Source organism: Delphinus delphis, chromosome 6 (genome assembly GCF_949987515.2).
Source record: "Delphinus delphis chromosome 6, mDelDel1.2, whole genome shotgun sequence".
NCBI lineage: Eukaryota > Metazoa > Chordata > Mammalia > Artiodactyla > Delphinidae > Delphinus > Delphinus delphis.
In genome coordinates, this window is record NC_082688.1 from 47,673,199 (window position 1) to 47,698,811 (window position 25,613).

Sequence of the window (25,613 nt, forward strand, 5' to 3'; positions counted from 1 at the left end):
AAATAAGTTAGTAGAATTAGTCATTGTTAAAGGTCAAGATGAGCCTGAAATATATTAAAGCAATGATCAGAAAACATTTGACAAGTGGAGAAATTGTGGGCATTGTTTAAATAAAACACAAGGAAGGTACTGGACACCTAATAGCTGGGCAAGGTATGACATGGAAAAAGAGGAGATAAACTTGAGATGAAAAAGGAGCATACAGATGACAACAAATTATGAACCAAAAAGAGAATATTAACTGACAAAACAAATCTTTGCTAGAAGATTGCTGCTGCTTTTTAAAAGAGTTTGTTATAACTGGTAGAACTAATAATGTGTACTTTGCTAAGTTAGTATTAACAGAAAAATCTTTATACACAGCACAATTGACTCTCTTATCTGCCTTAAAAAATTACATGTGTGTGTATAAATGGATGGATGAGAAAATATATTTCAGAATCTATTGATATTTTCATTATACTTGACAATAAAACAACTTGTTCATAGTGGCCTAAGAAGTTCTTTACCGTGTGTGAGTGTATGATATTATGATAATGGTATTCTTTCCTCTGCTCTCTGTTACTTTTGTTACTAGTTTATAAATACATACATATTGGTAAGGAATTAGACTCCATTTGGAAGTTGTTATTGAAAAGAACTGATTATAGGAGAGGAGTAACAAGACATTTGACAGCTAGTATATACATTTAATTTTGTATAAACTGATGTATAAGATATGCCCTCATGCATTCATGCAGTTCAGACATGAGTAAAAATGATAAAACTTAAACACAAATGAGTAATAAGCCAGCCCATGAATTAAACATCAGACTCATGGGATCCAGAAGATATTTAGTCTGTTCAACAAAGGGGAAGTTGACCTAATAGTTAATCATATGAGCCTTTCCTTGTGTCTTCAAGATATGAAATTACAGGAATCCAAAGACGGGATATTTTAAATCCAGAAAGCTCCCAGTTTAAGATTGGGAAATTTCATCTAAAAGGGTAAAAGAGCATGAGAACCAACAAGTGCATTTAAAGCAGAGGACAATTAAGGGAGAGTTGGGAAGTGTGCTGAAGGCTTATACATGAAGGTGATAGAAAATTAACTGCATTTTCTACATACCAAGTGGGAAAGAGGATGAAAAATAAAGGTTATCTGAGCAAGTGGTCAGTGATTTATATGGATAGAAATCTCAGAAAAAATGAGACGGCTACAGCAGAAAATCAGATGTTGCTTTACTGTACTTTTTTTTTTTTTCCTTTTTGGCTTTCTTTTAGAACATTGTGTAGTTTCTTTACCAGAACTCTTCCATCTGCTTGATATTATGTGATGACTGCAAAGCTGTTTGGCAGCAACTACAATGCCAGAAGAGTGGGTGATGGCTCAGAGTCAGACTTTTTACCCCTTAGGTCAGAGCCATTTAGTGTAAGGCCTTATGTACACAATCTAAGGGTGGATGTAGCGCTTTCTAGATTGGTCTCCTTACCATCCGTTCTCCATTATCCTTTCACCAAGTAGCAGCTAGTGACCAGTTAAAAAGTGAAATACGGTTATATCACTGCCCTGACTCCATGTTTCTGATGACTTTCCATCACACTTATTTATTTATCCACCTGCTTTATTGAGGTATGATTGACATGTAAAAAGCTGTGCATATATAATGTATAGAACTCGGTAAGTTTGGAGATAAGTACACACCCATGAACTCTCAAGGGCATAGACTTATCCATCACCTGCCAAAGTTTCCTTCTACCTCCTTTATGGTCATTATTTTTTTAATTAAAAAATAAAATTTTTTAATTAAAAAATAAATTTTTCTTCACTTACCTGAAGATCTACTCTCAGCAAATTTTAAGTATACAATACAGTATTTTTAGCTATAGGCACTATGCTGTAGAGTAGATCTCTAGACTTTATTTATCTTACATAACTAAACCTTTTGTGCCCCTTTGACTATCACTTCGCCATTTCCTCCTCCCTCCAGCCCCTGGCAACCACCATTCTACTTTTACCTTTGCATTTAGAATAAAGAACCACACCCTTGCCTGGCACATGCCTTCCTGTCTATCCTCTCCCTCTTGGTTCTTACTTACCAGCCAATCTGCTTGTTGTCCCTTGAATATGCCAAGCTCACTCATGCCTAAGAACCTTTGCACTTGCTGTCTTCTGGGCATAGCTGCTTCTCAAATCATACATATTTGATGAGCACCTACCATGTGCCAGCAACTTTCATAGTGATGTTTGTGCAAATGATGTTTCTTTCACGTATGATTGAAAATCTCAACTGGCTGAAATGGTTTTTGTAAAGCTGTGTAGTTTTTTCTCTCCCAACCTGCCCAGCTCTGTAAGATTATGATGGAAATGATCTTTTTAAAAATTAGGTGGCCTTATGGAATTATTTGAGTTGTTACAGTTGACAGAGGTTTTTTTGTTGTTTTTTTTGGTGGGGGGGTGCCATGCTGCATAGCATGTGGGATCTTACTTCCCCGACCAGGGATTGAACCCGTGCCCCCTGCAGTGGAAGTGCGGAGTGCTAACCACTGAACCACCAGGGAATTCCCAGTAAACAGGGTTTTCTGTTTTTTTTTTAAGAAAAAAATTTTGAATTTTATTTTATTTTTTTATACAGCAGGTTCTTATTAGTTATCCATTTTATACACATCAGTGTATACATGTCAATCCCAATCTCCCAATTCATCACACACACACACCCCCACCGCTTTCCCCCCTTGATGTCCATACGTTTGTTCTCTACGTCTGTGTATCAGTTTCTACCCTGCAAACCGGTTCATCTGCACCATTTTTCTAGGTTCCACATGTATGCTTTAATATACAATATTTGTTTTTCTCTTTCTGACTTACTTCACTCTGTATGACAGTCTCTAGATGCATCCACCTCTCTACAAATGACCCACTTTCGTTCCTTTTTATGGCTGAGTAATATTCCATTGTATATATGTACCACAACTTCTTTATCTATTTGTTGATGGCTTTTAGGTTGCTTCCATGACCTGGCTATTGTAAATAGTGCTGTGATGAACATTGGGGTGCATGTGTCTTTTTGAATTATGGTTTTCTCTGGGTGTATGTCCAGTAGCGGGATTGCTGGGTCATATGGTAATTCTATTTTTAGTTTTTTAAGAAATCTCCATACTGTTCTCCATAGTGGCTGTATCAATTTACATTCCCACCAGCAGTGCAAGAGTGTTCCCTTTTCTCCACACCGTCTCCAGCATTTGTTGTTTGTAGATTTTCTGATGATACCCATTCTAAATGGTGTGAGGTGATACCTCATTGTAGTTTTGATTTGCATTTCTCTAATAGTGATGTTGAACAGTTTTTCATGTGCTTCTTGGCCATCTGTGTGTCTTCTTTGGAGAAATGTCTATTTACGTCTTCTGCCCATTTTTTGATTGGGTTGTTTGTTTTTTTAATATTGAGCTGCATGAGCTGTTTATATATTTTGGAGATTAATCCTTTGGTGATTCGTTTGCAAATATTTTCTCCCATTTTAAGGGTTGTCTTTTCATCTTGTTTGTAGTTTCCTTTGCTTTGCAAAAGCTTTTAAGTTTGATTAGGTCCCATTTGTTTATTTTTGTTTTTATTTCCATTACTCTAGGAGGTGGATCAAAAAAGATATTGCTGTGATTTATGTCAAAGAGTGTTCTTCCTGTGTTTTTCTCTACGAGTTTTACAGTGTCTAGTCTTACATTTAGGTCTCTAATCCATTTTGAGTTTATTTTTGTGTATGGTGTTAGGGAGTATTCTAATTTCATTCTTTTACATGTAGCTATCCAATTTTCCCAGCACCACTTATTGAAGAGACTGTCTTTTTTCCATTGTATATCCTTGACTCCTTTGTCATAGATTAGTTGACCATAGGTGCATGGGTTTATCTCTGGGCTTTCTATTCTGTTCCATTGATCTGTATTTCTGTTTTTGTGCCAGTACCATATTGTCTTGATTACTGTAGCTTTGTAGTATAGTATGAAATAAGGGAGTCTGATTCCTCCAGCTCCATTTTTTTCCCTCAAAACTGCTTTGGCTATTCAGGGTCTTTTGTGTCTCCATACAAATTTTAAGATTTTTTGTTCTAGTTCAGTAAAAAATGCCATTGATAATTTGATGGGGATTGCATTGAATCTGTCGATTGCTTTGGGTAGTATAGTCATTTTCACAATATTGATTCTTCCAATCCAAGAACATGGTATACCTCTTCATCAGTTTGTATCGTCTTTAATTTTTTTATCAGTGTCTTATAGTTTTCTGCATATAGGTCTTTTGTCTCCCTAGGTAGGTTTACTCCTCAGTATTTTATTCTTTTTGTTGCAATGGTAAATGGGAGTGTTTCCTTAATTTCTCTTTCAGATTTTTCATCATTAGTGTGTAGGAATGCAAGAGATTTCTGCATTAAATTTGTATCCTGCTACTTTACCAAATTCATTGATTAGCTCTAGTAGTTTTCTGGTAGCATCTTTAGGATTCTCTATGTATAGTATCATGTCATCTGCAAACAGTGAGAGTTTTACTTCTTCTTTTCCAATTTATATTCCTTTTACTTATTTTTCTTCTCTAATTACTGTGCTATGTTGAATAATAGTTGTGAGAGTGGACATCCTTGTCTTGTTCCTGATCTCAGAGGAGATGCTTTCAGTTTTTCACCATTGAGAATGATGTTTGTCGTGGCTGTGTCGTATATGGCCTTTATTATGTTGAGATAGATTCCCTCTATGCCCACTTTCTGGAGAGTTTTTATCATAAATGGGTATTGAATTTTGTCAAATGCTTTTTCAGCATCTATTGAGATGATCATATGGTTTTTATTCTTCAGTTTGTTAACATGGTGTATCACATTGATTGATTTGCATATATTGAAGAATCCTTGCATCCCTGGGATAAATCTCAGTTGATCATGGTGCGTGATCCTTTTAATGTGTTATTGGATTCTCTTTGCTAGTATTTTGTTGAGGATTTTTGCATCTATATTCATCGGTGATATTGGTCTGTCATTTTGTTTTCTTGTAGTATATTTGTCTGTTTTTGGTATCAGGGTGATGGTGGCCTCATAGAATGAGTTTGGGAGTGTTCCTTCCTCTGCAATTTCTTGAAAGAGTTTGAGAAGAATTGGTGTTATCTATTCTCTAAATGTTTGATAGAATTCACCTGTGAAGCCATCTGGTCCTGGACTTTTGTTTGTTGGAATTTTTTTTTTTTTTTTTGGAAGATTTTTAATCACAGTTTCAATTTCATTACTTGTGATTGGTCTGTTCATATTTTCTATTTCTTCCTGGTTCAGTCTTGGAAGGTTATGCTTTTCTAAGAATTAGTCCATTTCTTTGAGGTTGTCCATTTTATTGGCATAGAGTTGCTTATAGTAGTCTCTTAGGATGCTTTGTATTTCTGTGATGTCTGTTGTAACTTCTCCTTTTTCATTTCTAATTTTTTTGACTTGAGCCCTCTCCCTCTTTTTCTTGATGAGTCTGGCTAATGGTTTATCAAGTTTGTTTATCTTCTCAAAGAACCACGTTCTAGTTTTATTGATCCTTGCTATTGTTTTCTTTTTTTCTATTTCGTTTATTTCTGCTCTGATCTTTATGATTTCTTTCCTTCTACAAACTTTGGGTTTTGTTTGTTCATCTCTCTCTAGTTCCTTTAGGTGTAAGGTTAGGTTGTTTATTTGAGATTTTTCTTGTTTCTTGAGGTAGGCTTGTATTGCTATAAATTTCCCTCTTAGAACTGCTGCATCCCATAAGTTTTGGATCATCGTGTTTTCATTGTAGTTTGTCTCTAGGTATTTTTTGATTTCCTCTTTGATTTCTTCAGTGATCTCTTGGTTATATAGTAACATACTGTTTATCCTCCATGTGTTTGTGTTTTTTACATTTTTTTTCCCCTGTAATTGATTTCTAATTTCATAGTGTTGTGGTCAGAAAAGGTGCTTGATATGATTTCAATTTTCTTAAATTTACTGAGGCTTGATTTGTGACCCAAGGTGTGATCTGTCCTGGAGAATGTTCCATGTGCACTTGAGAAGAAAGTGTAAGCTGCTGTTTTTGGATGGAATATCCTATAAATATCAATTAAATCTATCTGATCTGTTGTGTCACTTAAAGTTTCTATCTCCTTATTAATTTTCTGTTTGGATGATCCATCCATTGGTGTAAGTGAGGTGTTAATGTCCCCACTATTATTGTGTTACTGTCCATTTCCTCTTTTATAGCTGTTAGCAGTTGCCTTATGTATTGAGGTGCTCCTATGTTGGGTGCATATATATTTATAATTGTTATATCTTCTTCTTGGATTGATTCCTTGATCATTATGTAGTGTCCTTCCTTGTCTCTTGTAACATTCTTTATTTTAAAGTCTATTTTATCTGATATGAGTATTGCTACTCCAGCTTTCTTTTGATTTCCATTTGCATGGATTTCTTTTTCCGTCTCCTCACTTTCAGTGGTATGTGTCCCTAGGTCTGAAGTGGGTCTCTTGTAGACAGCATATATATGGGTCTTGTTTTTGTATCCATTCAGCGAGCCTGTGTCTTTTGGTTGGAACGTGTAATCCATTCACGTTTAAGGCAATTATCGATATGTATGTTCCTATTAGCATTTTCTTAATTGTTTTGGGTTTGTTTTTGTAGGTTCTTTTCTTCTCTTGTGTTTCCCACTTAGAGAAGTTCCTTTAGCATTTGTTGTAGAGCTGGTTTGGTGTTGCTGAATTCTCTTAGCTTTTGCTTGTCTGTAAAGCTTTTGATTTCTCCGTCAAATCTGAATGAGATCCTCGCCAGGTTGAGTAATCTTGGTTGTAGTTTCTTCCCTTTCATCACTTTAAATATATCATGCCACTCCCTTCTGGCTTGTAGAGTTTGTGCTGAGAAATCAGCTGTTAACCTTATGGGAGTTCCCTTGTATGTTATTTGTTGTTTCTCCCTTGTTGCTTTCAATAATTTTTCTTTTTCTTTAATTTTTGTGAATTTGATTACTGTGTGTCTCATTGTGTTTCTCCTTGGGTTTCTCCTGCGTGGGGTTCTCTGCACTTCCTGGACTTGGGTGGCTATTTCCTTTCTCGTGTTATGGAAGTTTTCAAGTATAATCTCTTCAAATATTTTCCCACGTCCTTTCTCTCTGTCTTCCTGTGTTGGGACCCGTATTATGTGAATGTTGTTGCGTTTAATGTTGTCCCATAGGTCTCTTAGGCTGTCTTCATTTCTTTTCATTCTTTTTTCTTTATTCTGTTCCATGGCAGTGAATTCCACCATTCTGTCTTCCAGGTCACTTATGCGTTCTTCTGCCTCAGTTATTCTGCTACTGATTCCTTCCAGTGTATTTTCCATTTCAGTTATTGTATTGTTCATCTCTGTTTGTTTGTTCTTTAATTCTTCTAGTTGTTTGTTCTTTAATTCTTCTAGGTCTTTGTTAAACATTTCTTGCATGTTCTATATCTTTGCCTCCATTCTTTTTCTGAGGTCCTGGATCATCTTCACTATCATTATTCTGAATTCTTTTTCTAGAAGGTTGCATATCTCCACTTCATTTAGTTGTTTTCTGGGGTTTTATCTTGTTCCTTCATCTGTTACACAGTCCTCTGCCTTTTCATTTTGTCCCTGTTACTGTGAATGTGGTTTTCGTTCCACAGGCTGCAGAATTGTAGTTCTTCTTGCTTCTGCTGTCTGCCCTCTGGTGGATGACGCTATCTAAGAGGCTTGTGCAAGTTTCCTGATGTGAGGGACTGGTGGTGGGTAGAGCTGGGTGTTGCTCTGGTGGGCACAGCTCAGTAAAACTTTAATCTGCTTGTCTGCTGATGGGTGGAGCTGGGTTCCCTCCCTGTTCATTGTTTGGCCGGAGGCAGCCCAACACTAAACCCTACCCGGACTTTGCTGGGGCTAATGGCAGACTCTGGGAGGGCTCACGCCAAGGAGTACTTCCCAGAACTTTTGCTGCCAGTGTCCTTGTCCCCACGGTGAGCCACAGCCACCCCCTGCCTCTGCAGGAGACCCTCCAACCCTAGCAGGTAGGTCTGGTTCAATCTCCTATGAGGTCACTGCTCCTTCCCCTGGGTCCTGATGCGCACACTACTTTGTGTGTGCCCGCCAAGAGTGGAGTCTCTGTTTCTCCCAGTCCTGTCAAAGTCCTGCAGTCAAATCCCGCTAGGCTTCAAAGTCTGATTCTCTAGGAATTCCTCCTCCCGTTGCCAGCCCTTCAGCTTGGGAAGCCTGACGTGGGACTCAGAACCTTCACTCCAGTGGGTGGACTTCTGTGGTATAAGTGTACTCCAGTTTTTGAGTCAACCACCCAGCAGTTATAGGATTTGATTTTCTTGAGATTGAGCCCTTCCTGCCGTATCATTGTGGCCTCTCGTTTGTTTTTGGATGTGGGGTGTCTTTTTTGGTGAGTGCCATTGTCTTCCTGTCATTGATTGTTTAGCAGTTAGTTGTGATTCCGTTGCTCTCGCAGGAAGGAGTGAGCGCACGTCCTTCTATTCTGCCATCTTGAACCAATCTCCCTGGTTAACAGTTTTTTTTGTTTTGTTTTGTTTTGTTTGTTTTTGTGGTACGCAGGCCTCCCACTGTTGTGGCCTCTCCTGTTGTGGCGCACAGGCTCCGGACTCGCAGGCTCAGCGGCCATGGCTCACGGGCCCATCTGCTCCGCGGCATGTGGGATCTTCCCGGACCGGGGCACAAACCTGTGTCCCCTGCATCAGCAGGGGGACTCTCAACAACTGCGCCACCAGGGAAGCCCCTGGTTAACAGTTTTTGATACCAATTTTTTTTTGCCTTTTCAATAAGGTCCTTGTAAATATTTTACAAGGATAAGAAAGAAAAAGTAACATTCAGTCTTTATAATTAATAAGTCAATGAAATACAATCTTTTTTTAAGTGCTGATACATTTTTTCTTTGTATTTTTTATTATAGTAGATTTACAATATTAGTTTCAGGTGTACAACATAGTGATTCAATATTTTTATAGATTATACTCCATTTAAAGTTATATAAAAGAATAGCTAGATTTCCCTGTGCTGTACAATATATCCTTGTTGCTTATTTATTTCATACATAGTAGTTTGTATGTCTTAATCCCATACGCTTATGTTGCCTCCCCATCTACTCTCTCCTCACTGGTAACTAGTAGTTTGTTCTCTGTGTCTGTGAGTCTGTTTCTGTTTTGTTATATTCATTTGTTTGTTTTATTTTTTAGGTTACACTTATAAGTGATAATATAGAGTATTTGTCTTTCTCTGTCTGACTTATTTCACTAAGTAGAATACCCTTTAGGACCATCCACGTTGCAAATGGCAGAATTTCATTCTTTTTTATGGCTGAGTAATATTCCATAAGTATAATCTATTTAAAATTTAGGCTTTTTAAAGATATTGAATCCAGTTTTCTCTCTATCTAAAGCATTTCACCAGCACACAACTCAAATAATACTCTGCTTCACATGTATGTATGTTGAAATATATGATTAATTTACTCAGTAAGTTTATATTAATATCATGTAGCTTGAGAATTTGTGAAAACATACTATATTTCCTGGTCTGAGGTTTTTCTGTTTATTTTTGAAATGGTTTCAGTGCTTAGAGTGTTCTGTAATGTCCCTTTTATAATATAAATTGATTAAAAATAAACTATGAAATATGAAAGCAGTTCTCTGCAAATTTGTATTTTTTTTCAATATTTGAAATGCAAATAATTAAGTTGTGTCTTAAGGAGTTTTTTTTTTAGTTTAGTTTTGTTCAAAGTTAAATTCTGCTTTTTGACACAAGTTTATAATCGTAAGTAGCTTATTTACATTGCCTTTTCATTACTCTTTTTAAAAGTCCTTTTTTTTTTTTTTCTCCTAACCCCAAGGTTTCGGCCTCATCAGGATGCAGACCCTGAAAAGCCACGTGTTGCTGCTTTAATTGACAGGCTCATTGCTTTTAAAAATAATGATAACGGAGCTTGGGTCAGAGGAGGAGACATTGTCGTTCAGAATTCGGCGTGGGTATTGTCTATGAAATTATTATCTGATGACACTGATGTATTTATTTTTTAAGGCTTTTTAAAAAACCCAGTAGACTGAAAGTACAGTGGGGTTTCTGGAATCATAGTATCATTACTAATAGAAAAGCTCTGAGGAAATATGCCAGCATTAACTGACTGCAAATGTTTGGAATCGTCTCATTCTGCTGCTTTTATTGGAACTGAACTTGTCTGGTGACATGAGAGCTTTTTGATGAGATTAAACAGAAACTGGGACTTTAACTTTATGTAACAAACATGGTCTATGTCAGAGCGCTAAATAAAGATTTTGAAACTACCTGCATTTTTTTCCTTCCTTTTGGAAACTCAGTTTCCTGATGCTCTTCCACTGCCATTCAAAACAAAAGTTTTGAATTCTCCCTTAATAAGTCTGTTGACTTATGTTAACATGACTTGAGGCAGTAAGCATCTCACTTCTTTTCCATTTGTATAATTTTAGGAGAAGTCTGATGTATGTTGAGGTAAGATTTGGTGTTCAGGAGTCTAGAAAAATGTTTTTTTCTGGCTGGTACTGACATTAGCTGCTTGGCATTTTACCATCATCTCTGACTTTTATCATGCAAAAAAAATGGATATTGTATAAAATCTGTAGAAATAGCTTGGGTATTAATGTTGAAAAGTTTTGAAGAGAATACCATGATCTAACTGTTAAAAATTAGTCGTTCCTTGGTATCCGTGGGGGATTGGTTCCGGGACTCCCCATGGGTACCAAAATCCTGATGCTCAAGTTCCTTATGTAAAATGGCATAGTATTTGCATACTATATATATATAACCTACATATAACATATACATATACATATGTATGTATAACCTACACACATCCTCCTGTATACTTTAAATCATCTCTATTACTTATTATATCCAAGACAATGTAAATGCTATCTAAATAGTTGTAAATGCAATGTAAACGCTATGTAAATAGTTGCCAGCACTGGACAAATGTAAGTTTTGCTTTTTGGAATTTTCCAGAATTTTTTGTTTAATATTTCTGATCCACAGTTGGTTGAATCTGTGGGTGCAGAACCCAAAGATATGGGGGCCAAGTATAATGATAAAAATTATAATTACAGCTAACACCTGCTGCTTACTCTGTGCCAGACACTGTTCTAAATGGTTGACACTAATTAGCATTTTAATGCTTTCAAGTATACTATGAGGAAGTTTATATTATTATTTCAACCTTTAGGTGAGAAAACTGAGGGGCAAACAGGTTGAATAACTTGCCCAAGGTCACACAGCTAGTAATAGGCAAAGCTGAGATTGGAACCAGGTGCCTTCACCGTGGAGCCTATGCTTTTCATTATTGGAAAGTGAAATTTTTGTGTAGTCTTGGACAGTAAACATTACTGGAACTTCCTGGATTTTATGACAATTAAATATTTTGAGCGAATTACCTCTTCTTATATGATGTGATAAATTAAAATGTTCCCTCATTCTCTTTTTTCTTATAGATTTGCAGATAATGGAATAGGACTGACCTTTGCCAGGTTTGTAATTACTTTTAAAAATACTTACGTGATTATTTTAAAGCTGTAAGGTAGAATAACCGTGATATATATTTTTTGATAACACAAGAATGTTATATCATTTATTAACATTAAAAAAATTAGCACTCACTTCCTGATGCCACTTGAGGGCCAAAAATACATTTTTATTGATTAATTGAATTTATACCAAAGTAGGAGATGAATCTAGCTGGAATTAAACAGAAGGGTAGGCCCACCATGTTTTTTGCTTAAAAGAAAACACTTGATCTTTAGATTAAAGATCTTAAAAAGTAGGGGAATAAAGAGGAAGGGAGTAAAAGTTGGGAGCAGATTAAATATTTTCTTTCTTAGAAGTTGGTCTAATTTCACAGTGGTCTTTAAGAATGAAACTTTTTATGTTATCTATTTTTCTCCAGATAACAGTTATTCTCATTGCCATCTTAAACATGCTTGTCCTCTAATTATTGTCCAGGGCAAGTTTATTCTCCTCATTTGCAGTATTGTTGCTTGGGACTGAAATGATTAGTTGTTCCTGTAAATTAAATCTCATTTGTTTAAATCTAATTTGCCAAGCACATATTAATTTATAAGAGGTATGTTCAATTTTGAGGCACCTTTTGGTGACTCACTAATACGTATCAGAAAAAGCTACTGGCTACTTTGAAAATTTTTAGGTTTTTAAAGTTATAGCTTGCCTTCATTTGAGGGTCAATTTAAATTTCCTAGAGATGTGTGGTTAATGATTATTCTCATTTTAACAGTGATGGAAGCTTCCCAAGTGATGAAGGTTCCAGCCAAGAGGTATCTGAATCTCTCTTTATTGGGGAGAGCAGGAATTACGGATTTCAGGGTGGTCAGAACAAGTATGTAGGCACTGGAGGAATAGACCAGAAGCCTCGGACGTTACCCAGGAACAGGTAAGCATTGCTTTATCAGAGGAGCGTTAAATTTAAACAATAAATGAAAACCTAACCCCCTTACAAAAGTTTCTGTAATAATCCTGTATCGATTGGTTCCCACTGTGACACTTTTCGGACCTTATTATTATTAAAACTATTATTCTTGTTGTTATTATTGCTATTACTATTGTGTGTATTCTCTGGAATTCTGGAGCGTTAACTATTAAACACTTTATAGATTTCATTATCAATTTTATAATGAAGGAACCTATCTTGTTTATCCTTCCTGTATAAGGCCTTATATAAGCTGGTAATCTTTTTTTTTCTTTCTTGAGAGAACTGCCAAACCATAAACACTATGGACATTGAGTCAGTTTTCCCTCAATATGTGATGTTAGTTTTCAGAAATAGCCACTGGAAAAAGGAAATTACCTATTGAAAAGAGTCCTAGAAAATGAGATGATAGATGCCAAAGCTGACTCAAAACCTAACCACAGGTGTATAATTAACAATGTTTCACATGTTGAAAGGGTATGGGGGTAGACTTTTGGCATGTTTTCTTCCAAAATAATCACAGTCATTAAAATAGTACTTAGTACTAGAAAGATTCTTCAGAACTTTTAGGGAACTATTACCTAACTAATCTGTACCTCAGTTCTGAGACACAGTTTGGAGGTGTCATTTTACTCGCAGGAAAACCAGGTAGAGAAAAACTAGTGTTCTAAAGGCCTTACATTGGAGGTAATGTCAGAATTTATCAAACATCAATTCCCTTAAAGCTATACCCTGTGTCTGGATATTGGGCTAGGACAGGTCAGGGGGATGGGGCAAACATAGTTGGCTTTGGGGGACAGGTAATGAGTGTTGGCCAAAGGGCTTAACTAGCTTCTGGCAAAGGGCAGCCTATGCTTGGCTCCTCTCGCCTGTGTTTGTTGTTGGGAAATATTGAACGTCTTTACTATATGCTATGCTATATGTAGAACTCCTGTTAGACCGTGGAAGCCACTAGGAAAGGAACTTCATGGATTTTTAATGGCAAACATTTATTAAATGCTTATGATGTATCAGGCCCTGTTCTAAACTACTTTATTATTCAGTTAATCCTTGCAAAGCCCAGTGAGGTAGGTGCTGTCATCATCCTGCTTTATAAGTGAGTAACTTACTAAAAATAGCTAAGGTGGGACTCGAACCCTGTTAGTTTGGCTTCAGTGCTCTGCTCTTTACAATTAGGCTAAAGCTGCCTCTTCTAATATGTAAATTAAAGAAAAAAGGCTGTATTAGTTGGGTATGGGCTGCAGTAAAAATGGTGGCCAATTCAATTCCATTATTTTTATTTTACACTGGCCTTTAGTTTTATTTCAAAATGCTATTGCTTCTTTGCCAAGGAGGAATTTTCGAAATGAAGATTCCTAGTTGGTCAATGGATCCAGTTTTTATTTTACTGTATCTTTACAACCTTTTCTATGGCAGAAGACCGTTTTGTGATGTATCCTTGGAAAAACATCAGGAGGCATAGATTTTTTTTTTTTTTACATCTTTATTGGAGTATTATTGCTTTACAATGGTGTGTTAGTTTCTGCTTTATAACAAAGTGAATCAGTTATACATATACATATGTTCCCATATCTCTTCCCTCTTGCATCTCCCTCCCTCCCACCCTCCCTAATCCCACCCTTCTAGGTGGTCACAGAGCGCCGAGCTGATCTCCCTGTGCTATGCGGCTGCTTCCCACTAGCTATCTATTTTACGTTTGGTAGTGTATGTATGTCTAGAGGCATAGATTTTTAAGTAGGCTATTTGATTTGCTTGCTAGCATCTATGTTTTTATTGTAAAACACCACCAAGCTGTAAACTAATTAGTTGCTATAGAAGTCCTCTGCAATGCCATTAAGAGTGTAATAGGGGAAAAACCTAAGGGATCCAGAATATTATGGGTTTTGTACATTAATTACGGTTAATAATATATGATTAGTAGGTTAAGGAGTTTGTGTTGGAACAGAAAGGAGTAAAATGAATAAAACGAATTTCTCAATCTAGCCATCCCCTTTGACATAGTAAGCCTTGCAGACTTACACTTTTGTACTTTTAAGCATATCATTTCTCCTTACTATCATTTAGTGGCTTGAAAGGAGGTTCTCTCTGTTTAAGCACAGATTTGTCTTTTGTTCTCATGCTAGAAATTTTGGAACTAAAGCTAAAGTGTATGAGTTATCAAAGAAAAGATCTTAACCGAGTTGATTCAAGGAAGCCAAGTCACCTTTTCAGACAAGCCTCCATTCTATCCAAAATAGCATCTCTCTTCTACCCAGTCTATTGTATTACTATGTCTTTACTTTCTTCAAGCACTTATTATCTGAAATTGTCCATTGTTTTTCTGTTTGCCTTTCTCACTGCAGTGTAGGTTTCATTTGATTGGAGATCTTGCTTGGTTACCACTGTATCCTAGGATTGTGCTGGGTGTATATGGGATATTCAACAGTATTTATAAAACAAGTACACAAGTGAAGTGCTGTTAAAGGGACGGGCCCATATGCATTAAACAAAATCTTGTATCTCAACAGGACATTCCCAATTAGAGGCTTTCAGATCTATGATGGGCCCATTCATGTCACCAGGTGCACTTTCAAACAATATGTGCCAACTCCAGATAGGCATACCAGTGCTATTGGCTTCCTCATGAAGAATTCTTGGCAGATAACCCCCAGGAATAACATCTCCCTTGTGAAGTTTGGTCCACATGTAAGTATGTTCTCATGGTTCCTACACAGTGAGTATGGTGGGTAGAGGAGGGATGGCACATTTCCAAGGACGAAAACACAAACGAAGGGTTCGCACTGAGTTTTTACGATTGGGAGGAGAAATCTATGCAAGAGCAACTCCTAATTCCAGGTACTCTGTCCTGCTGAGTTCAAGGTGAGAACAGAAGTCCCATGTGACCTGGGGTATTTCTGATATCCTGGTGATATCTTCAAAGGGAAAATGACTTAAAGTGATGACACGGGGATGGGAATTGTAGAATTTCATAGGAACAAGAGGACATATAATTTGTTGAAATTCAGTATAATAATCCATGAAGAGATTTGGGTTTTACCTGGTATTTTACTTTTCTGGGGTCTATTCTTCTGGGGAACTAGAGGATAAAAGATTGGGAAAGAAGAGGAATAGTGGGGTGATATGAAACAAATGAGGTTATTTCTTATATGAACTGTTGGAAGGGTTTTATGAAGATTGCAAAGAAGACTTAGAGATAATTGTTTACAATGCCGTAGGCCACAGCAATAGTTTTCTTAGTAGTTTCGTCAGTACCCTCTTTACCATTAAAACACAGGACAATCTGATTATATACTCCCGGCCTCGCCCCATCTTTCCACTTCTAAGATGACAGTGGTGTAGAGATTGAGCCTCAGACCGTATTGCTTTCTGCTCCCACAGACACAGCCACAATTGGAAAGTGGCTCGTAGTTCTCTCATTCACGTCCACAGGCAAACTCCGTGGTTGCCCAGTTTAAAGAGAACTTAAGATAGCTTACCAAAGTCTATATGTGGTTTTCATGAATAGCTGAGGCATGGAACAGAGGCACACGTGCAAAGCTGGGTTGTCAGCTTGGTTGACTGGTTCTCTTCTAGGCCACATAACTCCAGGGGAAGAGGAAGAGCTACACTGTGGATAGGGTCCCACTTAAATAAATAGGGTGGTTCTTGGATTACCTCTCCAGTGTAGAGGTTAGATGTTCGCTTACTGCCCACGTGGCTCTCCCCATGCACAGAGTTTGGTGATCACTGACATGGTCATACTGAAAAAAAAAGTTTTTAGATGTTTCGTTTGTTGCAGAGTTCTAGAGTTCTAACAGCCTAAGAGAATCCATGCTGTTTAAGTTTAGTGTTTCATCAGCCTAGAATTCTCTAACGTGGCAATGCTCTGAAACCATTCATAAAGGGAATGGTCTGTCATATTTGTTATTCCTAAAAAGGTGGACAGTATGCCCTAGACTTCTTTTAGATTTCACCATAAGAGGTATAAGGAAAAAGAGAAAAGAGCCTAGAACTAAGAATTTAGAGCCACTTGTCCCACACATCACTGATTTTCCATTGAGCTGCTTATCATTTAGATGTTCAGCTGATTTTAAAACTTCCCAATAAAAGCATTATAGAGGTGTATCTGCATGGCTTGAATAACATTAGTAACTTACCACTAATAAGAAGCAGCTGAAGATAATAAAGCATGTAACCTGCAGCCTGCTTTGCAGCTGTGTACTATGTGTTCGATAAGGGCATTGAATTAACATTACCCGTCATGAAAATTACTGAGCTGGACTTGGTCTACGTTGAGGAGATAGAAGATAACACACACTTTTCAACAAGTTGTAGTGAGTCATGCAACCATACCAAGGCAACACTTAGATTGTGTTTTAGTTTGGAACTGTACTTACTTTTTGGTGGGAGGAGTCATTAACAAGTTAACTAAAGCATTTGGAGTGAAATAAAATGATTAGCTCAGGAGATAGAACTTATAATAGATTTTTATTTAATTGAGGTATAGTTTGCATACAGGGAAACGCAGAGATCTTAAGTATAAAGTTTATAAGTTTTAACAAATACATATGACTGCATAGTTCCCCTTCCCACAACTATTCTAGTTTCTCTTACCATGGATTAGTTTTATCTGGGGAATAGGTAATAGTTTTTAAGTTAAAAAAAGGGAAAACACGGAAGATGAAATTGAACGCTTGCTGCTTGAACTCTACAAGGCTTTGGGAAATTTTTTTCCCCGTGCATGTCATAATTAATCAAAAATGTTGGTTGACAATTATGCTGTGACTCAGAACTGCTTTAACCTTAAAGTAATTGTAATGGATATGAAGTTGGGTCCTTGCAGGGAATGCTGGCTAACATGGCAGGAGCCCTCATTTTATGATGTCCCTGTTTTTCATTGTTTTCAGGTGTCTCTCAATGTCTTCTTTGGAAAGCCTGGTCCCTGGTTTGAAGATTGTGAGCTAGATGGTGATAAGAACTCCATATTCCATGACATTGATGGCTCTGTGACAGGATACAAGGATGTTTACGTGGGAAGAATTGACAACTACCTGATCCGCCATCCAAGCTGTGTAAATGTTACCAAATGGAATGCAGTGGTGTGCAGTGGGAACTATGCCCAGGTAGGCCAGAACACATCGTGATGCCTGATTCCTTAGCAGCTCCTGACAGCACTGCTTCTGTGAGGAGTACTCTTCAGCTCTTCGGGATGATTGATACTTTCCAAAGCATGGGTTTTTTGGGGGGTTCTTTAGGGGAAAAAAAAGAAAAAAATTCATTAGGAATCACAGACTCACAGAATTTTATTTAAAGTTCCCCCACTCCAAACCAATTTAAAAATGAAAAAGTAAGCCCAAGAGAAGTAAGATAACTTGCTATTGGTTAAATATGGTTGGATTGTAGTTGGGGTGAGAACCCATATTTCCTGAGCTCCTAGGCCAGGTTTTTTTGCTGTGCTACAGCTGTGTCCCCTGAGAGGGTGTTTCACTCTTTGCTTTCAGGGTTATTATCTCTATTTTACCTCTAAATTAGGGACTCTGACTTGTGAGGCAGAATATCAATAGATCACACGGAAAGTGAGATGTTCTCAGAAACAGAGCTAGGAATTGGAATGAGTGGACAAGGAAGGAATCCAAGGAAATTCTGCAAATTATATTATGATATAATGTCTATGAAAATATGAAGGGAATGATATAGATTGGGAAACACTTCTTTGAAAACATTAAGCTAGTGTGCAATTTATTAACTGGATGCCCAGTATAAGAGGATGGAATAATTAGGGAGGTAGTACGTTAAGAGCACAGATGCCAGAACCAGATTGCATGGGTTTGAATTCTGGCTTTGTTACTTCCTTAAATATGAGGTGGGTAAGTTAATTAATTGCTCTGTGCTTCTGCTCAGTGAGGGTAATATTAGATCCTCTCGTACGTGGCTGTTGTGAGGATAGAATGCACGAGTATTGGTAAAGCATTTCACCCGTGGCCTAGCACATAGTGAAGTGCTTGCTGCAATTAGTATTATTTGAAGAGCAGGGCTCTAAGTTGCAAAGATGATTTTAATAGTGGTATTTGATGGATGACAGATTGCAGAATGGAGGTACCAGTTGCCCAGAATTTTGAAGAGAGCAGAATTTTATTTCCATATTTTAGACAATTACATGGTCATATTTAATAATAGATGTTAAGAGAGATAAAAGAATAGAGGGGGGCTTCCCTGGTGGCTCAGTGGTATAGACAAGACAAAGGGCTTAAGAGGGGTAAAGATTAGAGAGCTTTTTCTGGTTTATTTTAATGGCGTATTAGCTTCTTTGTTGTGGGATTTCTCATCCCCATGGGAGCGAGAGGAGTCATACTTGCCTAAGTTCTGGGAAGGACAAGAAAAGGATGGAGAAATAATTATAGTAAAATAAAGAAGAATGTGGTTGAAAATGTGATTTCTTCTTCCATTCGTTTTATTCTTAACCAGAATTGCCCTCTAAAATTAAGTTGACTCATTAATGCCTAAGAAGATATAGAAATTCTAGAATTAGAAGATAAAAAGCTTTTAATTCTTTAGTAGCTACAGTTTTAGTTAAATTGCTAGCCATGTGTATTCAAAGGTACATGTATCTGTCTTAAAGTGGTATGTGCTCACTCATGAAAACTTTATATTTTATTATAAATGTCTCTATATAGTCTTTGGATTTTCTAAGGTATTTGAGAATGTGAACCTGATAACTTCTAACTTAAAAAGCAAAGTAGTAATTCTATTTTTATTTGAAGATGAAGAAAGAAAAAAGTGTCTAATACTGCCCAGGCGGCTCTGGGAATGGTAGGACAGAAATTTTCTCCTGAGAATTTGGGCTGGGAGCCCAGATATGTAGCCATTTGTTATTTCTTGGATGATGTATAATACTGTATTTTTTTAACAAAAGATAGAAGCAACTGGATCTCAAGATAGAATAATCATTCTTTAGCTATTTGTAAATATATTTTAATGGGATGTCTGCTCTTTGCTGACCCAAGGGTAAAGGTGCTCAGGGAGAAAGGTGGTAACATAAGGAGAATGTGCCACCTCAAATCCTTCTTGGATTTGGAAGAAGGCAGGATATATATATGTATGTGTTTGGTGCGGGGGTGTATTCTATTATATTTTAACCTATTATATAATGAAATACAGATCAAATATAAACATTTAAATAAAGAATAAATAAATATAATATATTAAGCATATATATTTAAATGTAGTCTCAAAATATATATTTCCTGGGCTTCCCTGGTGGCGCAGGGGTTGAGAGTCCACCTGCCGATGTAGGGGACACGGGTTCGTGCCCCGGTCCAGGAAGATCCCACGTGCCGCGGAGCAGCTGGGCCCGTGAGCCATGGCCGCTGAGCCTGCATGTCCGGAGCCTGTGCTCTGCAATGGGAGAGGCCACAACAGTGAGAGGCCCACGTACCAATCAATCAATCAAACAATCAATAAATTCCTATCTCTATTTTAATCTTTAAGTGGTGTCAGTAGAGAAGAGTACTATAGTCAAACATGAATGAGAGTTAAGAAGACTTTCTGGCTCAAAGAATTTATAATTGAGGAATCAATATGGATAAAACTGCAGAAATCAGAGAAACAGAAAACATAGAGAAGTAGCGTGGATTAAATGCAACATTCTGCAAATGTTTTAATACTTCTGGGGGATTCTGTTACAGGATACTGATTTGTTTTAGGAAATTGTTCTGAGGTTTGTTCTTTGGAGGATGCATTTGGGGAAGATTTTGTTTTGGCACAGTATGGGGCTCAAATGCCACTGGAATAAATTCAGGGCTTTCAAATTTGCCTCAGTTTAATATGTTTTTCCAGTTTTTGCAGAACACTTTATAACTTTTTTTTTTTTTAATGGGTGGAAAATGACTTCTTGGGCTGATGTAGGTCATGGAAAATTGAAAGCCAAAGCTCTGAGATATTTTAAATTTCCATCTCTTATTTCAGAGGAAAGTCTTTCAGATTTGACTAGAGGGTATCAGTTTTCACATTAATGTACTAATTTTTTGTATGTGTGTACTTCAGATTGAGGGATTTCTTTGACAGGCTATGTAAACCCACAAAGGTTTTATATTCTAACGAATAAGCTGGCCTGTTGTGGAAGAGATGATGAAGATCTTGGCTACCAGAACACATGGTCTGTTCTTACTATTTCAGCTTAAGCAGGCTTCATTGTAAGTGGAGCTTAGGATGAAGTTGGCTACTACTCAGTCAGTCTGGCACGGATCATAGAATCTCTCTTTTGAAAGTAGAGACGTTTGACTTTGTGCTAGATATGTTTTCTTTAGCTATTTAAATTTTCATTCTCTTCCCTTTAATCCTTAATTATGTTTTGAAGGTCTATGTGCAGACATGGAGCACTCAGAATCTGACTATGACCATCACACGAGATGAGTATCCAGCCTACCCTATGGTGCTCCGGGGAATTAACCAGAAGGCAACCTTTCCACAGTACCAGCCTGTGATCATGCTGGAGAAGGGCTACACCATCCATTGGAATGGGCCAGCACCGAAGACTGCTTTTCTATACCTCATAAACTTCAACAAGTATGCTTCTATTACTGTTATTTCAAATAGTTGGGCAATTAATAATTTAGTGGAGAAAAACAACCTATCTCCTTTGTAGCAAGTAAAGAACTTCAACTTTATGTACTTTGTTCCTCCTATGGGGAGGCTATATATGTTATATTGATGGAATTAAGAGATTGTATAAATTGAATTCTGTCCTATTAAAAGCATGTCTTTTTCTCTATGGTCAAGGAATTGTGGGCAGAAAGCCATTTAACGGTAGGTTTTAATACCGTCTGCTGAATACTTTAATTCTCTGTAGCTGGGATGGGAATAAATTGTATCTGGTGTTCCAACTGAGCACTCGGTTACCTAGAAAGTAAAAAGATTTTTGAGGCCAAGTTTAGACTTGACAGAGGAGAGTAGTATGACTGATTATTCATGTCAGCAATGGGCAAGAAGTGGAAGAACTGTGGCATGGATAATGCCAGGTATTTGCCATCCCTACCAGAATGTGAAAGCACCTTTCTATCCCTTCTTGATTTCTCAGTTGTCTGCTCTAATAATATTACTTTCAATCAAGGGCTCTATTTTTACATTAATTTATTTAAGCGTTTACTGTGTGCCAGTTGATATAAAGATGACTGAGAGAAGTACTTGCCCTTCAGGAGCTCACAGTATACAGGTAGAACAAAATTTAAGTAAATAAACCAGTACTATTTTTTAAAGGACAAAAGATAAGAGCAGCTATTCTGCCTAAGGGAGTTGGGCCAGGCTGCACTGAGAAGTGATAACAAGCGATCAGTTTTGTTACAAAAGCAGCAGAGTTGGGAAAGGGCTAGTTCTGCTCAGGGACTGATAGATTGAGTGTGATGGGAGCGTAGGTGGGGGAAGTTACAGAAGATGAGACTAGAAACAAGAGCTGGGACTATCTAGACGTGTGATGGTTAACCCATGGGACTCCATGAAACTGCTCAGATATGTACCTGAAAAATTGGTTTGTTCACCTGACGGTTCATAAAGGCTGACTCGTCAGAACTCTCTTAAAATACCCAATTGGAATGAACAGAGATGGACATAGAACGTATAGGAATTCCCCTCCAAGGATGGCTGAACATCATGGTAGATGCTTTTATTCTGAGATGATAGGCCTCTGGCACATGCTCTAAACTGAACCATTACTATTTTCCTGTAACACTGGCTGCTGCTTCTCTATGCCCTTGCTGGACAATTGCACCTTCACTTACTGAGTCAACCAAGCCAAAAAAATCTCAGGACTCATCCTTTCCTCTTTCTTTTCTCTCATTTCTCCATCCTATCAGTGGCCAAGCCCTGTTGATCCTATGTGCTTAATGTTTTCAAATCTCTCCACTTCTTTCCACCGTCACTGCTTGTGACTGCGTTTAGGTCATTAGCCTCTCTTGCCTGGATCCCTGCAGCAGCCTCCTATTCGGTCTCCCCACCTCCCTCCACCTTCAATCCTTGGTCCACATTGTGTCCAGGGTGTGGGTTCTAAAAGCCAATCTGATATCGTCACCCCCATCAGTGAGCTGCCTAGAAGTCAATGAAGGAACAAACGATTGTCAGAGAGGGTGGAGGAGATATATGAAAGAGTGATCCGCAATACAAAAAGTTATATCTGGCAGGTTATGAATCTGAGGTGAGGTATTATAATCAAATGGTATGCAGAGTTCTGCACATACAAGGCATAACTTTTGAATAAATACTAAGAAAGTAAAAAGATTTTAAAGTGAAAAAAAAGATGAGCTCAGAAGTTTCAAAACTCTATATGGGCTTGAAATTCAGTCCAACTTTCCTTGTTTAATTATCTAAAAGTTTGTAAAAGTTACATCATGGGCAGAGGCAAGAGGAGGAGATGGATAATTTTTTTCCAAATTTAATATAATTATAGAGAGGTCATGGATTTTGTCATAGTGGCACTTATGAAAATAACAGTTTAAAAGTTATAAAAGCTGTACTTATGCATTAAACAAAATAAGGAAATACAGAAAAACATTAAAAAATTACAATAACCTGTAATTCTTCTAATCAAATTGAGGGATTATAAACATTTATAGGGTTCTCGTGTCTCTCCACCCTCAAGTGTTCTCTGAGCATATAAATATGCCAAAATTTATTTAACTACTCCATTCCCCTATGAACATTTAGATTATTTTTCTCCTGCCCCTCTCCCCCTTTTGGTATTACAAATGATACTGGATAGAGCATCTTTTCTTATACATTTTTGGTCTGTATTTCTAATTTCTTAGTGGGATTACTGGATGAAATCTGTGTGAACAATTTTAAGGCATTGTTACATATTGTTTTAAAATTGTTTTGAACGATTAAGAAGTTCTGGAAATGGATAGTGGTGATGGTTGTACAACCTTGTGAATGTACTTAATGTCACTAAACTGTAAAGTGAAAAAAGGTCTAAAATGGTAAATTTTATATGTTACCACATGTATATTTTGCCATAAGTTAAAGAATGCCAAAAAAAGAAATGATAAAAAAGGGGAAAATATTCTTAATGGTTTTCAAAAAGTATTAATTTTATATCTTAGAACATTAGGTAAGAAACAACACTATGGCAATTTGGTAATATTCATCAAAGACTTTAAAAATGCATACACCTTTATCTCTAGCAAATTTACCACTAACAATTTATCCTAATGTAATTATAAAAGATAAAAATATATTTATGAATTAAAAAATTCTTTGGAAAGATTTTACCAGCGTACGCTTCCACTATCAGGCTATTAGTGTTTCTTCCATCTTAGTATACCCATACCCAACTGTCTCAATTTTATTATCTGCTTGCAGTATCTAAGTACATTTTATCCAGCTTCTCTTCACATTCCCTGAAGTCCTGTTGAAACCAAGAATTTTTTATAAGCCATATCATTGTTGTACATATATTGAGGAGCGGAATTTGGGTAACATGTAAAAGTCGATGATTCATTAGTGTGTTAGGATTCAGGGCTTGCATTGTTAGTGGCTCCATACACAGCAGAAATTTAAGGAGAAGACCATGGCTAAAATTTACATATGCTGTAATACTCAAAATGTACTGGCTCAAATGTGAATTCATGTTTTTATCGTCTCTCCTTTATAGGAATGACTGGATTCGAGTTGGGCTCTGCTATCCGTCAAACACAAGTTTTCAGGTTACCTTTGGCTTTCTACAGCGGCATAATGGCTCATTATCCAAAATGGAAGAGTATGAGCCCTTGCATTCGCTGGAGGAATTGCAGAGGAAACAGTCTGAGAGGAAATTCTATTTTGACTCCAGCACGGGGTAATTCAGGGCAACCAGTGAATGAGAATTATTGCTGTTTTTCTTTAGTGGTGAAATTACTAGTTCTTCAGTGTAACTAAGAATAGATTGTGATGTGACGGCTGCTTAGAAAAGCAGCTGATGTGGGTAATTCTCTGCTCATCACCATTAGAGGTTTAGAAGAGAACTAGAATGACTCGTAATTACAGTTGGCAGTAGGAATCGAGTGAGATGTTTGCTGTTTACCTATTAAGGCGATTTAGAAAGAGAAATTATCCTTGTCAATAAAGAACCAGTAGGCCCAATTGAAAATTAAAATAGTGTTTTCCATAACGACTCTAAAGATGATTATTTCCATATGATATAGTTCATATTTTAGTGAAAGCTCATTTTTCTCTTCCTTTAAGACTATCTCTCAAGTTGACCTTGGGTTTTAAAAAAATCACTGTGTAACCATGGCATATTTGCTTTCAACTTTCTCTAGCCTGCATCTTTCCACTTTTTAGTTCTAATCCTGTTCACCTGGGGTCCTGTTGGCTTTGTCTGCTTTTATCCAGTTACAGTCTCTCAGCCTTTGGGTTATGGTAGGCTCTCTCTCCTGTACTCTTCCAGGAAGTAGCATGCTCCTTCATTATCCATCCCTTAACCTGGCATTTCTACTCTATGTCATTGTCTAGGTACTATAAAGATACTAATGTAAATAAGGCACATTTCTTCTGCAAATTCACTGTCCATTGAAGGATGTGGGCATGTAAAGCAAGTAGTCAGAGCGCGAAAGGTTTAAATGCTGCAAGTCCTATAGTGTGCCTTTTGAGGTAACCCAGAGGTTCAGCCTTGGGTGGCCAGTGACAACCCAAGAAGATAACACTGGGGCTGACTCTTGAGGAGTGACTAGGAGGAAGGTGTTCCAAGGACAGTGTGGATAAATGCATGGAGGCATGAAGAACATGGCACGGCATGTTTGGGGAAAGACAAAATTTCCTACTGGAGAGAAGGGTGGCAAGATTGACTGTGGGGGAATGAGGTTAGGGTTCAGTCAAGTGTCTTGTTAACCTTTGAAGAAGATGCAACTCATTTGCCCTTCAGGGCTGGTGCTGCAGCCAGTGTTATCAGCTTAAGTCTTTTTTTTTATCATCATTATCTCTGATTTCAACTTCAGCAACCTAGTTGGGCTTTTATTCTATAGATGATAGAACTGCCACATTCTCAGTTGATTTTCCACAAAAATAAATGGAACGCCCAAATTTGTAAGGACAGTCTGGTGATCACAAATTAATGATTGATATGTAAAAGGATGGGAAGTATTTCTTCATCTGGATATTTCTAGAGTCCTTCAGCCTTTGAGGTTCAAATTCTTTTTTAATTCTATTCATTTTGATGATTT

General features: G+C 37.2%; 1 protein-coding gene across 1 annotated transcript in view; it reads left to right on the forward strand.

Annotated features, from left to right (window-relative positions):
• Positions 1–25,613, forward strand: part of CEMIP2 (cell migration inducing hyaluronidase 2) — a 78,527-nt gene that overhangs the window by 41,046 nt on the left and 11,868 nt on the right. The window contains exons 13-19 of the mRNA XM_060014635.1: positions 9,832–9,963; positions 11,459–11,494; positions 12,256–12,411; positions 14,955–15,132; positions 17,334–17,549; positions 20,783–20,991; positions 24,068–24,250. Coding sequence (XP_059870618.1) covers positions 9,832–9,963; positions 11,459–11,494; positions 12,256–12,411; positions 14,955–15,132; positions 17,334–17,549; positions 20,783–20,991; positions 24,068–24,250 — 1,110 coding nt within the window. The remainder of the gene's footprint in view (positions 1–9,831; positions 9,964–11,458; positions 11,495–12,255; positions 12,412–14,954; positions 15,133–17,333; positions 17,550–20,782; positions 20,992–24,067; positions 24,251–25,613) is intronic.